This window comes from Scomber scombrus, chromosome 15 (assembly GCF_963691925.1).
Source record: "Scomber scombrus chromosome 15, fScoSco1.1, whole genome shotgun sequence".
Classification (NCBI taxonomy): Eukaryota; Metazoa; Chordata; class Actinopteri; order Scombriformes; family Scombridae; genus Scomber; species Scomber scombrus.
The window spans coordinates 20,785,564-20,799,814 of record NC_084984.1 but is presented as its reverse complement, the minus strand read 5'-3'; the positions used below and the strand labels follow the sequence as shown (position 1 = coordinate 20,799,814).

Here is a 14,251-nt window from a genome sequence, read left to right as displayed (position 1 = left end):
TACTCTGATACATGTATATAATATAAATGTTGTTTAGTTTTTTTATTTGAACATTTTGAAATTCAGTTATCTTTAGGTTCATGTCAACAACCTGTTTAGTACTGATTAAGTTGGTAAAAAAAAAAAAAAAGAAAGTATAACAGCAGAATACACTACACTTTTCTCAGTTGAGAACATCAGTGATATGTTGGTGCTATTTTAAAAATTAGGACTCTGCTTTCTTCTAAGATTGTTTGAAGCAAAAAGTAGTGTACCACTGCGAATTGTGAATTTGTTTCAATCTTTTCAACAAGTGGTGTATGTTGGCTTTGGATAAGACTGTGACGCTTTAACGGACATTTATAAAGACTTATTCTTTCCCAAGTGAATTAAACCCAGAGCTGCAAGTTAATAGAGTCATCGGCGTTCAGACGAAATGTAAATAGTCTCTATTGAAGTCTTGTGTATCTGCATAATTAAATCAGGTTGGACAAAGTCTCTGATCGCTGCAAGCTGGTAGAGAAGAGCTGAGAAATAAATGAAAGTGGTTCAATTTTCTTAAAATTAAGCATTACTGTGAATTGCATTCAATTGCAGTTTCAATCAGAACATTTGAACATTCAATTGGTATTTCCCTACCTTACTATATATATACATATATATAGAGAATTAGTGTATAATGGCATGAAATGGCTACAAGTGCTATAAAGAAGACCTTCAGTCAAACCCCCTCATTACCTTAATTTCTTTGCAGACGTAATGACATAATGTGAGATCTTTTTTCCTCATCTCTCTATTCCACTTCCACACACACAAACAGGAACACATTAAATCAACACATTATCTAACAGTCCATGCAATAACATATGACAGTTAGCCAGATTAAAGGGATGCCAGCAAAGCCAGTGCTTGTTCCACATGACACTCCTATTCTAGCTGTAGCGTGGAGAATATTGTTAGCCAGTGTGAACATTTTTGTTTGATAGCATGGAGCGCTCTGCTTGTTAGCATGAAGCGTGAGCTGAATTACAAAAAGTTTTGAGTGGACAGCATTTTCAGCTATGCATGATGGTGCATAAATAGCATTATGAAGCCTCAGTGGTAACTGTCAGGGCTGTTGAGCTCAGCTCTAGGCTTCAGAATGTGTTTGATAGCACAGTGAATCCCACTCCTGCAAACATTTATGATAATGTTGTGAAACAGGACAACCAATGGATACTGTCTGACATGTATAATCTTGCATTTTAATTTGATTATTAACGCTTTTGCACTGAGCAATCACTTTTGTACTGTATTTCCATGCATGTACCAGGGTTTCCAACCTGCTAGTGGAGCATGCCAGCGTAGAAGGAGACTTCAACGCCCGGAGCAAGACTGTAGGGGAGTGGCTCGACACCATCAAGATGGGTCGCTACACTGAGCTCTTCATGGAAGGGGGTTACTCTTCACTGGAGACAGTGGCTCAGATGACATCAGAGTAAGGCCACTTACCATATGCATAAACAGTACAAACAAGCACATGTACAAGATAGTTGTTTTTAATCTGTCTCTAAGATTCATGCTGCCATCACTGCAATAGAGTAGGGTAGAATTGTATTTGTGGAGCTTAGAGCAGTGAAAAATGACATTTAAAAAAAGCAAAAAAACTGAAAAATCTCTTTCCAGAAGCTCTGGTTACTGTCAATAATCCACAGACTGTGGATTGTAGTCCAAAACGGTCGATGGAGCCACCTTTTAAAGTTTAGTTGTACTATACGTGTTTTAGTAATATATAAACCAGATTTGAATGACAGTGCAGTGCAGTTTAAATGACACCTTCTGCAGAAGGTCAACACTAAGTTTTTTTATTCTTACAGGCTTCTTTATTGTTTGTTGTTGTTGTTGTTGTTGTTTTGGTTAGATAAGTGACAAACATTGTCACAAAGTGTCGTGAAGATTGAAGAAAGTTTGCAAGCCTGTGAAAATTTTATAAAACCCGACAACCTTTACAGAACAGAAAGAGATGGCGATAAAGATAGAGATAGCTGTGGAAAACCAGTGCAACATGCAGACCTAACTTAGAGAGCATCAAAGAAACTACCATATTACTATGCTATTGCATAATGTTCACTGATTTAATCTTGCTTGTAAAACCATCTTTAAGAGCTGAGTCTTGTTGTTTGTCTGCTGTTTTTCAGGGATTTGCGGAGAGTAGGAGTGAACCTGGCTGGACATCAGAAAAAAATCATCACTAGTATTCAAGAGATGAGAGTCAATATGAACAACACCAACTCTACTGTAAACATCTGATGCATATGTACAGGCACGCATGCCACACACACTCTCACACACACACACACACACACACACACACACACATACACACAAAGTATATGGACCTAGTATGTGATGAAAAGACTCTGATTCGCTGTTGGACCTAGCAGCTTAGCACTTTCTACGGATAAGGAAACCCAGTGTTTATGGATCAAAACTGGCAGATCCACATTTTTGTGGTTCTTTTGTGTGGAGTTTGCTTGTGGTGTCGTTAGGGATATTAGACATTGCAGCGCTTAAACCAAACTGAACTGAACTGAGTGGTGCAACATGAAGGGACGATGATGTTGAAGTGAAGATTTTTCATTTGAATTATTCAATTTATGTGAATCTTGGGGATTCTGATATCTCTGTGCACTGTTTGGATTCTCTCAGATCAAACATGAAACATTAGACAGCAGATCTGGCTTTGAGAGCAACCAGCACTTTTGGGCTGTATCACAAATAAGGGAGTTTCATGCAGTGGGCTCAGCGGGAAGTACAGTTCAGTCAGGAGTCACTGAATTGAGCACCATTCTCAGGCAGGGTGAACGTGTATTAACGGACCAAGAGAAAAATCTTTTCATTTTATGCTTTTTCCATGTTGATGTGCTTCATTTTTTGTTTGCTTGCGTCAGGCAGGTCTTCATGACACAAGACCACAGTTGTAAACCTGCTGTACAGCTCACGAAAGGCCCAGACTCGCCTTCAGCATCATATACGTCATTACCTTACAACACAACACAATACAAGACAACAAGAGTATACAATGAAAGTGGCTGGAATTCAAAATATCAGAAAGTTTGTCAAGGACACCTAACTGGGTCTGGCATTGTTCAGAAGGATTTTGGTCATATTGAGCCTACAAAAGAAAAGTTGGAAAAGACACAAGGCTGCAGGTACTCAAATACTCTCTGCCTCTGCTCTTCTGACTGAATGTATAGCTCTACATAGAACACAATGCTCAGCTGCACTATGAAACTGTTTGATATGTAAATGTTGTCAAATAGAATGTGGCAAAAGAACCATCCTGCTCCATAAAATGAGCACCTGAATGAAGCTGCAGATTGTACAAGAGATTCAGCTGGCCTTCTGGCAGCTTTTCTCTGAAAATCTGAAGGAATCTCCAGTGAGATCTTGGCGGATCACCTCTTAAACCATGCAGAATCTTAAGGAAAATTGCCTCATATACTGGATACGCATATTTTAATGGAACTTTCACCCAGATTCTTAAGGAACATTTGTGCAAGTTGTAGTAACCAAATCAAATCGGTTGCAGATTCTAGCAGAGCGGATTTTGTTGAATCTTTGCTCAGATACTTATGGATACTTCACCCAGATTCAGATAAGTCTTCACACAAGTTCTAACAGCAACACCGGACATTAATGGAGTGTCCCATAATGTTCTATGGCAATTCCAGTAGGATTCAGCTGGAAAATTCAATGAAGGACATGGAAAGTTCAGTCGATCCTATTAAACATCTGTTTTGCCACTCAGATTTTCATGGTAAGGATCACCCAGATTTTCATGGGACAGTTAACTGGTATTCTCTGAGTCTCATGGATTCCGACACAGCCTTCACTCAAGAGTGCAATCAGACTTTCAAGGAGCCTTCACAGAGAACCAACAACCTTCAGGTACAGCAGAAAACCCTCAGCAATCTGTTCAGTTCACCATGCCGCAGAGTCTCTCTTCACCACACATCTGCCACACCACAATAAACCTCACTCAGACAGGACTGCTGAAAAAGAGGAGGCAATATTGACCAACTTGATAATCATTTATTTATTTATACTTGTTTAAAAAAATGAGCAAAAACGATGTAGACAGTTTGTTTTTCATCATAATACTCTCTCTTGGACTACTGAGCAGCTCTGCCTACATGTCTTTCATGTATATAATGTATTATATATTTAAAGCAGGGAGCATTGTTCTTCTGTCTACCATCATGTGGACAAGTTAGTATTGATCAAGCATCTCAGAGTAGTACACATTAGTTAATAATGACAAATATTCTAAATTAGCATTTCTGCTACATAGACCTGGGCCACTGTCAAGTGGGGACAACCAGCACATCTGTCCCCAATTAAAGGGGCCCAAAGAGGTATGCAGACAGATCTAATATACATGTTATGTTGTTGGTGATTGAGTTTCATATCAAGTTTTGGTGCAAGACCTTGGAATATTTTCAGCCGCCCTAAATGAGACAGTAGTAAATACTATGTCTCTAAAAGCTGGAGAAGTGTGCACAGGGATTGATATATGAACTTGTGGTGTATTGTATGGTTTAAAGGTATACAATGATGTCAACGATCAAGCCCTTGCTTTACTTCTCTTTGGTATGGTATGTTATAAATTGCTACTCAGTGCTTTATTGCTAAAACTTGACCCTTTTCACCATTGTGTTCACCTAAGCAGGGACTGAGTTCTGGCAGTAGATATATATATAAATCCTCTTTGCAGATGACATGCTAATATTTTTCTTGGTTATACACAGTGTACTGCTAGTGCTGCGGGGTAAGAGTGGAAACAGAATGAGATTGTAAAGCTAGTTTTATAAGAGGTGGTATAGAAGGGGACTGACTTGACTGTATGGAAAGCATAGCAAAGCACACAAGAAGAATGTAAGGTTTTAAAGGGGTATTTCACTTTCTTTTTTAGAGAACATGTTTGACTAATAAACAGTTGGACCTCCCTCTGTGCTCAAGGATGAGTCAAAGTATAAAAGGCCACTTTGATGGCTGTAAGGCGCCTCACTTGTGGCACTTGAATTTTTCCACTTGATATCAAGTTCATGCTTCCTGACTGGTTACATAAAAGAATATGAGTGCATAATAGCCAGAGTTGATTTGCTTTATGGATATGTTTTAAGTCAAAATGTTCTACCAGAGTGAAAGTTTGCTTGATCATCTGCATAGTCTCTTTAGTCTACATTTATCAATTTGGAGGTTTGGCTCAAGCTTGTGCATTAATATACTATACTGTAGTTTTAATGGTGGGGAACAGTAGCTTTTTTTGCAACAAATATGTCTGTGGTTTTGTACCCTTTTTCAAACCAGTGTACTTTTTTTATTCAAACAGTCTTTAGTCTCTTTGGCTATTGTTTTGGCAGTAGAACATATTTGTAGACTATTGTGGCTATGCAGATGTTTAATACAGCGGGGGAATGCATCAGTAATATGGTGCATCTTTTATATCGGACAATATAAGGCATGTACAGTGAAAGTAATTGTGCTGGGTGCTTTTAATTTGCAACCCAGCTTGTTTTCAATTAAAGTCCTCAGTCGTTTGAATACCATAGGCGTTGATGAAGTTTCCGTGTTTTGAACTTATTCAAATTTCATGATATTGGCTTTTTACAACCACCCTTTTCAGCTTAATATATAACTCAAAACCTATGCCAAGGGCATGAACAATTGGTGAATAGTACACCCTTATAAGTGCCTCTCATCTTTCGAGCACCATTATTTCCTCCCCTGCCAAAATGCTACGCCCCAATTGTGCCCCGCTTTCTATGTATTTACTTTTTGCCAACAATATCTACAGGCAATAGGAAGAATGTCAGACAATGTGTATGTTGGAACTAATTTAATTTGCACTTTATGAGAAATCTGTTGCCCTTCTGTTTGACTAAAATGTCTATAGGTGACTGACTTTCTACTGTCAAAGTTTTCGTAATTATTTACTATATACAGTAACTACTATAATGTGTTCCCTGATGCTGATTATATCAGTTCATACTCTCAATGCTTCCTGTGGTGTAAAATCTGACAGTTAAGCACAAGGCATTGTTTTTTTTATCAAATCCAAGCTAAATATATGGAAAACTAAAGCATCAATGATGTAAAGCACCATTTTCTTGTGTATGGCACAATGATACACCTTCAGAGCGTAATCACAGGGTTAGGCAAAAATCATTTTGGACATTGAGTGGATAATATGATTTTGTACAAGAGGTCAATAGCACTAGCCCTTGATGTCACCACACTAAAGCCTGACATTTTGTCTAAGAGTGTTTGTGACATGTTAGCATTACCACTGCTAAGTACTTAAGTCTGAAAAAAGGTATTGAATTGTTGTCATTGCAAACAGCAATAAACATACAGTTTAGCTGATAGGTGTTGCTGCGCAAAATATCTTCCATAATGCAAATGATTTATTCTCAGCTCTTTTACAATGACATGATTTTATCCCAGTCGTCTCTGATAGAACAGTTGTCATTTAGCAAGAAGAGACAAAGCACAGCAAACCAGCAAGGACTTGTAAAGATTTAATGATGTATTGTTACTCTACAATGACTGCCAGCTGGAATTCCATCAACCATGCAGTGAAGTGTTTATGCAGGAGCCAATTTTGTAATGTCAAATAAATTACATAACACATTTGGTATAATATCTGAATCAACAACTTTGCTGTTGGAAATGGAGAGGGCCATGTAATTTATTCTCGACAATGTACACCAAAAATTCTTGCATTCATAGATTTGGCTTCATGATAAAAAAGCACTGCATAAACTGTTGGGACAGCAAGTTTGACTGAATTCTAGCAAATGTACAAAAGCAATACCTGATACCTGATATTATTAGCAAAAAAAAACGACATTTGCATACACATGCATGGGAATATAACAACCATAAAAGGTTGCACTGACATCTGAATGGTTTTAAGACACTTTATCATGATGAAAAACATAGCATTGACTTCTTTGAAAACCTCTGAAATAAAGCTGGGAAGTGGGCTGGGTTATATCAGGGGCCAAGGTTCTGGTAGTAATGTTTTCCATAGGCAGTACTTTACTATTTGTCACTGACTGTTTGAGCATTTCCAATAAGTTCCCCTAGCTGAATCTAAAGATCAGACACTACGCAACTTTGCTCATAAAAAATCTGATTAACAGAAAAAAAGCCAAAAGTTCAAGACTGTACATTTATTTTATGGCTGAATGAACAACATCACATCTTAAAATCAATTGCAGTACTAAACACCCAATCCTAAGCTTACCATTAATGGTAATTCAGATTTATATGTAACTATGGTGTATTGTTTTGATCCTGGTTGCAGGGATGACATGTTTGCAATGCAATGCAATGTTTGCTTGAATTCACATCTTCAACTGACATCATTGTGATAAAAACAGGCAATGATTTTTGTGGATACTGTAATATTTTTTGCCATTTGTTAAATTGAATTGACAAAAAGTCTCAAAGCTAAGGTACAGTACCAGTCCAAAATCTGGACATACTTTGTCATTCCCATTTGCAAAGTTCTGACTGGTACTGCAAGAAAAATACTTACATTACCACTGGCCCCTGCCCACTTCACAACTGAATATTTAACTTCTCAGGAAGTGGAAAATAGGTACATTAATGGGGTCATTACACATATGGTCTTAGGGGAACATGTGCAGCTTTTACTCAAAACTATTGACATACAATAACAGGTATGCGGTTACTAGGTTTTCCCCAGGTCAAAGACAATTACATTTTATCAGTAACTCACACATACGGTTTTAAAAAACGGAATAACTTTTGTGATTCATTGAAAGCACAGTAAAATACTTAGCAATTGATGTGCTATTGGTTTGTCTTTGAGACTGTCATGTATTATGTTTGTGTTGATGTTTTTGTAGTGTGTTATCAAATTCTATATTTTTGCAATAAAAATGTTTAAAAATCAACTCTGGATGTAGCGTTTCTTGACATCCACTGTCATGGGGGTTTCATTAAATGTTTCTTTATGTGCTTAATATGTTACCTGAACTGTTGACGCTTAGGGCGACCTAACAGCGAAAATCTGCACCTCTTGTTAACCTATGTGCTCAGTGACAAAGTCATGAATGTGGCAAATTTCTGAAATACAAATTCTTACCTAATTTTAGCGGTGACAAGTAGAACATAATTCAATTAGTAATTAAATGATTTACAGTTATATGCATTGTAGCTGTACTGTTATTGCAGTTCATCCTCATTGGTTAATAGGGCAACTACTTGCTATGAACTTCATTGTAATTTACTCTGTCAGGATCTGTGATCTGTTTTAGTCTGTGTTTATATCGGTCTCTATGTAATGAGCTATTTTAGCCAAACAATGTAATTGCTAAAAGATGTTTCCCAACAATGCAATTAGACATGGCTTAATGACTGATATAGTGATTGTCAGGGTAACAAGGGAGCTAGTTAGCAGGTTTTCTTTTTGTCTGGGATGTTGATGTCTAGAGCAAATCAAATATACCAAGTACCACAACAGACTGTAGATACCACTGTCCCCATCTTTTCTCCATCTATTGTAGGCATAACACTCATTGTCAGTGGTGCATAATGACTCACAACACAATACAGTAGAATACAGTTCATTGCTGGGTTATGGTGATAATGAGCTGTGAGGATCTGTAAAATACATGATGTTTTAAAATCCTGATGATGCAAGGCCTGGCAATGATGTGTCCATCAGATGCAGTGAAATTAGCTGCTGATGTCAGCAGCTCATGTTATTGTGTGATCTCCCTCATACAAAAGAGGCAAATGTGTGAAAGCCTGGCTAACAATTAAGGAGTGTAGAGGACTAGTATATATAATTTTATTATTAGAAGACTATACTTTAAAATATATTGTCCAGGAGTGGTAGTAGGGGATTAGAGTTGACTTTTAAGACAAATATTATAAGCCAATACAAGCCTTTGTTTACAAAATTGTAAAGACAAAATGCAATGAACTATTCACACTAAATCTTTCTTTCTCCTTATGATAATCTCCCACATTCAAGTCATTTTCTTTTGTAAATCTCCTTTGCAACATATATATATATATATATGGAAATCCCTAATTCATACGCCAAATTATGATTTTTGTGATAACCTTGAATCGTGTGTGAAGGTGATGCTCTGTTCTTACAGTGCTTGTTTATATGTAAATATCAGCACCAAAATGGCTACAATGTGTGTGTGTGTGTTTTACGATGTCAAATCAAGCCTAGCTGATCTCTGGGGGACTCCACTGCCTGCATGGCTCAAGGTGATTATTACAGTACTCTCCTACATATACACACACACACACAAAGTGTATGAAGGTGAAATTAGCCATCATACCATCAGCATGGCTATTACCAAAACCTCTGTATCAGCGGCTTGAAGAATAGAGCTTCAGGGTGTATGTGTGTGTGCGTGTGTGTCGGAATTGCATTGGGGCCATATTCCCACTGGTGCTGACTGGAATTGTTCTTGGATGGACGGGTTTGTCACTTTGGGCTATCCCGGCTGTCTCTCCATATGTATGCACGTCTCCACATACCTGCCTGTCCGTCTGCCCCTCTCTGTTTTGACCGGCTTCGTCTGCCTGGCTGCTACATGCCTGTACATCTCCATATCTGCATGACATTCAGTTTGTGACTCTATTAGGTCTTCCAGTCTGGTATTCCGCTTGCTATTACATCTCTGTCCCAGTCTGCCACTCTTTACTGGTTTACTGTCTATTAGACACTCGCTGTGTCAGTCTAAAGTCAGGTATCCCAGGGCACGATAAAGTAATTTTCTCTTGAAGAGGTGTCAGTGGTCGAGACGTCCCGAGGGTCATTTGAAAATCATTGCAGAGACGCCTCTTTAATCATTATGAATGACCTTCAGCAGATCCTTAGCTGTCAGTTTGGGCGCAATTGTGTTGGTGTCTGTGAATCTATGGGTTTTTTGCCCAAGTATGCGCAAGTAGGCATGTCTGTGCATACAAGGATGCATTTCTGTCTTTATTTCTGTGTTGCATGTTTGATTGACATAGGCTGTTTATTAAATTATATTCAATGTGTTTGTCTAAGGGAAAAAAAGATGCAAAGACTAGTAGATTCTCAATTATACGAAAAATCTGTGAGATGCAATGTTTTGTTTGTTTTACTTTTATAGAAATCTTCTTAGAAAGAAACTTAGGATGTGCACATTTTATGTACAGGAACATTGGGATATAAAAAAAAATATTTATTTTGTATATTTGTATTGAAATGAAGTGTATAGTCAGTTGAATGACAGTGTCTCTGAGTCCAATATTACCCTTCAGAACAGTCCTCTTCCTTTTGTCAGCCTTAAACAAAATGTGGGCAGTTTTAGGAAACATGGTACTATCATTTGTCTAAATTGTAGTTTTCACTTGTAGAATTTAGTAAGAAAACATATTTCTCTGTTATTCTCAGAATTCATGGCTTCCTAGTTGTTAAAATATAATATTTAAAATCATTTTTCATGCAGATGTGAGCCCAAGGTGCATATGGACAGATAAAGCTGCTCTCCTCCGTGTAACAGCCACTCTCGACACCCATTAAACTGTTAAGGAAAGGTCTGACCCGGACCAAATAAGCTGCTGGTAAATAGCCTTATCCATTCTGCTACTGATGCGAGAAGTCTGCCATGAGAGGGTTGTGTGATGTCAAGTGACTGGCAAGGACACACATTCTCACACACACACACACACACACACACACACACACACACACACACACACACACACACACATACACACACACACAGGAACCTTGCCAGTGGTAGCAGTCTGGCAGGTCTTTGTGTAGCGTTGTGTGAAAAAGCGCACTCTCTCTCTCTCTCTCTCTCTCTCTCTCTCTCTCTCTCTGTCTCTCTGTCTCTCTGTCTCTCTGTCTCTCTCTCTCTTTTGCCCACGGTATCAGTCTCCTTCATACAAAGGCAGCCAGAGGGACGCACTTGTCACTTGCCCAGATGTTTTTTCCAAGGTCCTTTATTTGAAGCAGTCAATCATATAAGCCGAAATGTCACTAATGTGAAGTCCCTTTGGCGCAATGGCTCTGTGTGTGCGCTTAAGTTTGTGTAGGTGCGTGATGCATGTATGTGTGTGGAAGGTCGGTCAAGGTGACATGAAAGTGCAGTTAACCTGAGACACAGGGGGGTAATATATTAATAACAACTGCAATACCTTGCAAATACACACACACACAGTGCTATTTCTGTGGTGTAATAAGGTCTGTCACTCCAACACACACACACACACACACACACACACACACACACACACACACACACACACACACACACACCTACACCCACACATATTTGAATTGGATGGGCACAGTCTTTGTTCTTATTTTCTCCATAAAAAATCACTAGAGTAAATCAAGCATCTTTATAAGTTAATTCATAAATCACTAAGTAACAAAATAAAATAAAATAACTATATGAAAATATGTGCTGTCATGCACAACCCCCCAAAAACACGTTGTAATTATACCAATATTTCTGCAATGCTGTATGTCTGTGAACAAAGAAGAAAAATCTGACCATTATGTAGGGAAGTTGTAATACAGCTCTCTAGATTAATGTTCGAGTTTTTTGGTCCCACAATAAGCCTTATCTGTATTTGTATCTTTAAAAACTCCCTTAGAAAACTTCCACAAGTACATTTCCACATGCTTGATACTTGATATGCATCAACACTTTGAGAGCTGGTGTGCTGCAAAAGCCTTCACATGGTAATGCACCTCTTTAACTAGTGTTCCATGAGAAGTCCAAGAGACAGAGGCAAGCGACTGAGACATTACACTTGTGAGCACGAGAGGATCATCTGATAGAAGCGCTAAAAAGAGCAACAAAAGTAAGGATGAAGTTGAAAAGGATTTGAAGGGTTTCACATAACACCTTGTATGGTGTGCACTGTACACCATACAAGGCACATTTGGAGGTTGTTAGCCCCCCTCCACATTGCTCCATAATGAAGAGGTGCTGCCTGCCCACTGAGCTGTCTAGTCTGATAATTATTTTGACATTACCCACTGAGAGCTGGAAGGGAATTATCCTCTGCAGCGTCTGCCATACATTCTCCATAATCAGCCCCGCCATGCATTGATAAATGTGTGCATACCCTAGACACGAGTAAAAAATGTGTTTGTGTGTGTGTGTGTGTGTGTAACAGTGGTGCAGTTAACATCCTACAAATGGACCACTACCACTTCACTTTTTGATTTAAGAAAGGGACATTATTCAATTTAGGTAACCACATAACAGGTTCCTTTTCAAAGTGTGGCGCGTGGAACATAATAATTCTGCTATAGGGCTACTATTCAAGCTACTCAATTTTATATTATTTTACTTGTATTCAAACTTACAAACCAGGTACAGAGACATATATATATATATATATATATATGTACACATTCCTTTTTATAAAACAATTCACTAAAACACTGGTGCTTCCATATGTAATGCCACATAACATTGTTTATCAGCCTTGTGATATCCCTCACAGTTAGCACTTGCACAGTGTGCATACTCATAACTTTGATTGGGTTTAGCATGTTGTGTACAGTAATGCAAAGCAGCGGCAACCCTCTGTGAAAACATCCTGAGGGAGAGCAGGGCCAGATGTTTCTCTCAATTTGATCAAGTCACAGCATTTTTGCTTTTTAGAAATGCATCGCTTACAGTTTAAGTAGTTCATCTGTTTATCATTCAGGAGATTGAAATCTACATTAATACATTCAGTTATTGAATTAGTTTTTGTTTAGAGCAGTTCGTGTTAAATACAATGGTGTGTAATTAGGTTATTGTTTATTCATTATACATACCAATCTGTTTAATCTTATTCAGGTAAAGTTAGAGTCAGTGATTCTGGAGAAAGGTTGTTAAATACACTTTTTGTATTCAGCAAATATCTCAACATGATCCACTAGCTGTCTGCTTTGTGTGCACACTGAAAGCAATCTTGTATAAAATCTGGGTGTTTAGCTCAAATGTCAACAAGCTTACTCCAGAATGACTGACCATATCTTTTAATTCACATTAAATTATATAATTAATGTTTGGTATAGAGAAGGATTTGGTCCACATTTGTAATGTTTCGGTTTAATCAACATTTTTGAACTCAGAAAAGCAGGAAAATGTGAGGCATCTAATTTTGTACTTTTTACACAAAAATGCAATTTCCTTTTAATATTACAAAAATGAGGACCACAGTTTTGTGTGGTATACAGTACATGATATGAAAATGTGTGGTTTTCCTCAGATATGTATACTGGAGTTAATAGTTTTAAGAATGCCTCAGTGTCTGTGAAAAACACCCCATTTGTCTTCATATTCACTGTGCTCTGCATAGACAACTAATGACTGCAATGCATCACCTGCATATTGTATTTCAATAAAAAGTGTGTGCGCATGTGTGTGTCAACCATTGAACATGTGACAATTTTTCTCCCTCGCTCAGTGTCTCTGTATGTCTGTTGCACATTTGTTAATGTCAACTAATGTACGTGCACTGAATGGATTCCCCTTAGTTTGCTGTCTCCTTGGAATTTTATTTCTGTACAATGAATTGTAATTGTGGATTATGTTCACCAGCATATGCACATAAATTGCAGATGCACAGAGTAGTTGGAGGAGATTGGGCATATTATACTTTCATATTTGAGGCTGAAGTCAGACTTTTTCAATATGTAAAGGGTTCTACTCACCCAAATCGGTAGCCATGCAGATACTGTCAGTGTTACAGCCCAGATGTTAAGATATCTAGATCTGAAAGCAACCACAGCAATTCAGTGGAGGTCAATGGGATGCAATGGTATTTATGGTATTGTTATTGCAATAGCATAAGTATGATATAGTTAAGGTCAATGGAATCATATTTATGCTATTCGTAAATTCAGTGGAGGTCACTGGAATCATATTTATCCAATTGCTATTACTTTGTACTGGAAAACTAGTCCTATTCAAATCTGGGCAAATAAAAACAAAATTAACTGCATGGCCAGACACAATTAGAATGAGGGAGAAAGTAAGTAAGTGAGAAAATGAATTCATCTTGTAATTTGGTTGAACCAACCCTTTAATTATAACTATAAACTTTACCCAAACCTTTTCAAAATTCAGTTGCCTCAAGCAGACACTGTACAATTGGAAATATGGAAAAATGTTAACAGTAAACATTTTGGTAGATATGACTCCCTGATGAAGGCTTGATGCCGAAACATGCCAAATTTGTT

At 37.8% G+C, this 14,251-nt stretch overlaps 1 protein-coding gene across 1 annotated transcript in view; it reads left to right on the top strand.

The window, feature by feature from the left end:
• Positions 1-2,268, top strand: part of LOC133995580 (ephrin type-A receptor 5) — a 62,906-nt gene extending 60,638 nt beyond the window's left edge. The window contains exons 18-19 of the mRNA XM_062435041.1: positions 1,292-1,456; positions 2,157-2,268. Of these exons, the coding sequence (XP_062291025.1) occupies positions 1,292-1,456; positions 2,157-2,268 (277 nt within the window). The remainder of the gene's footprint in view (positions 1-1,291; positions 1,457-2,156) is intronic.
• Positions 2,269-14,251: the final 11,983 nt, after the last annotated feature.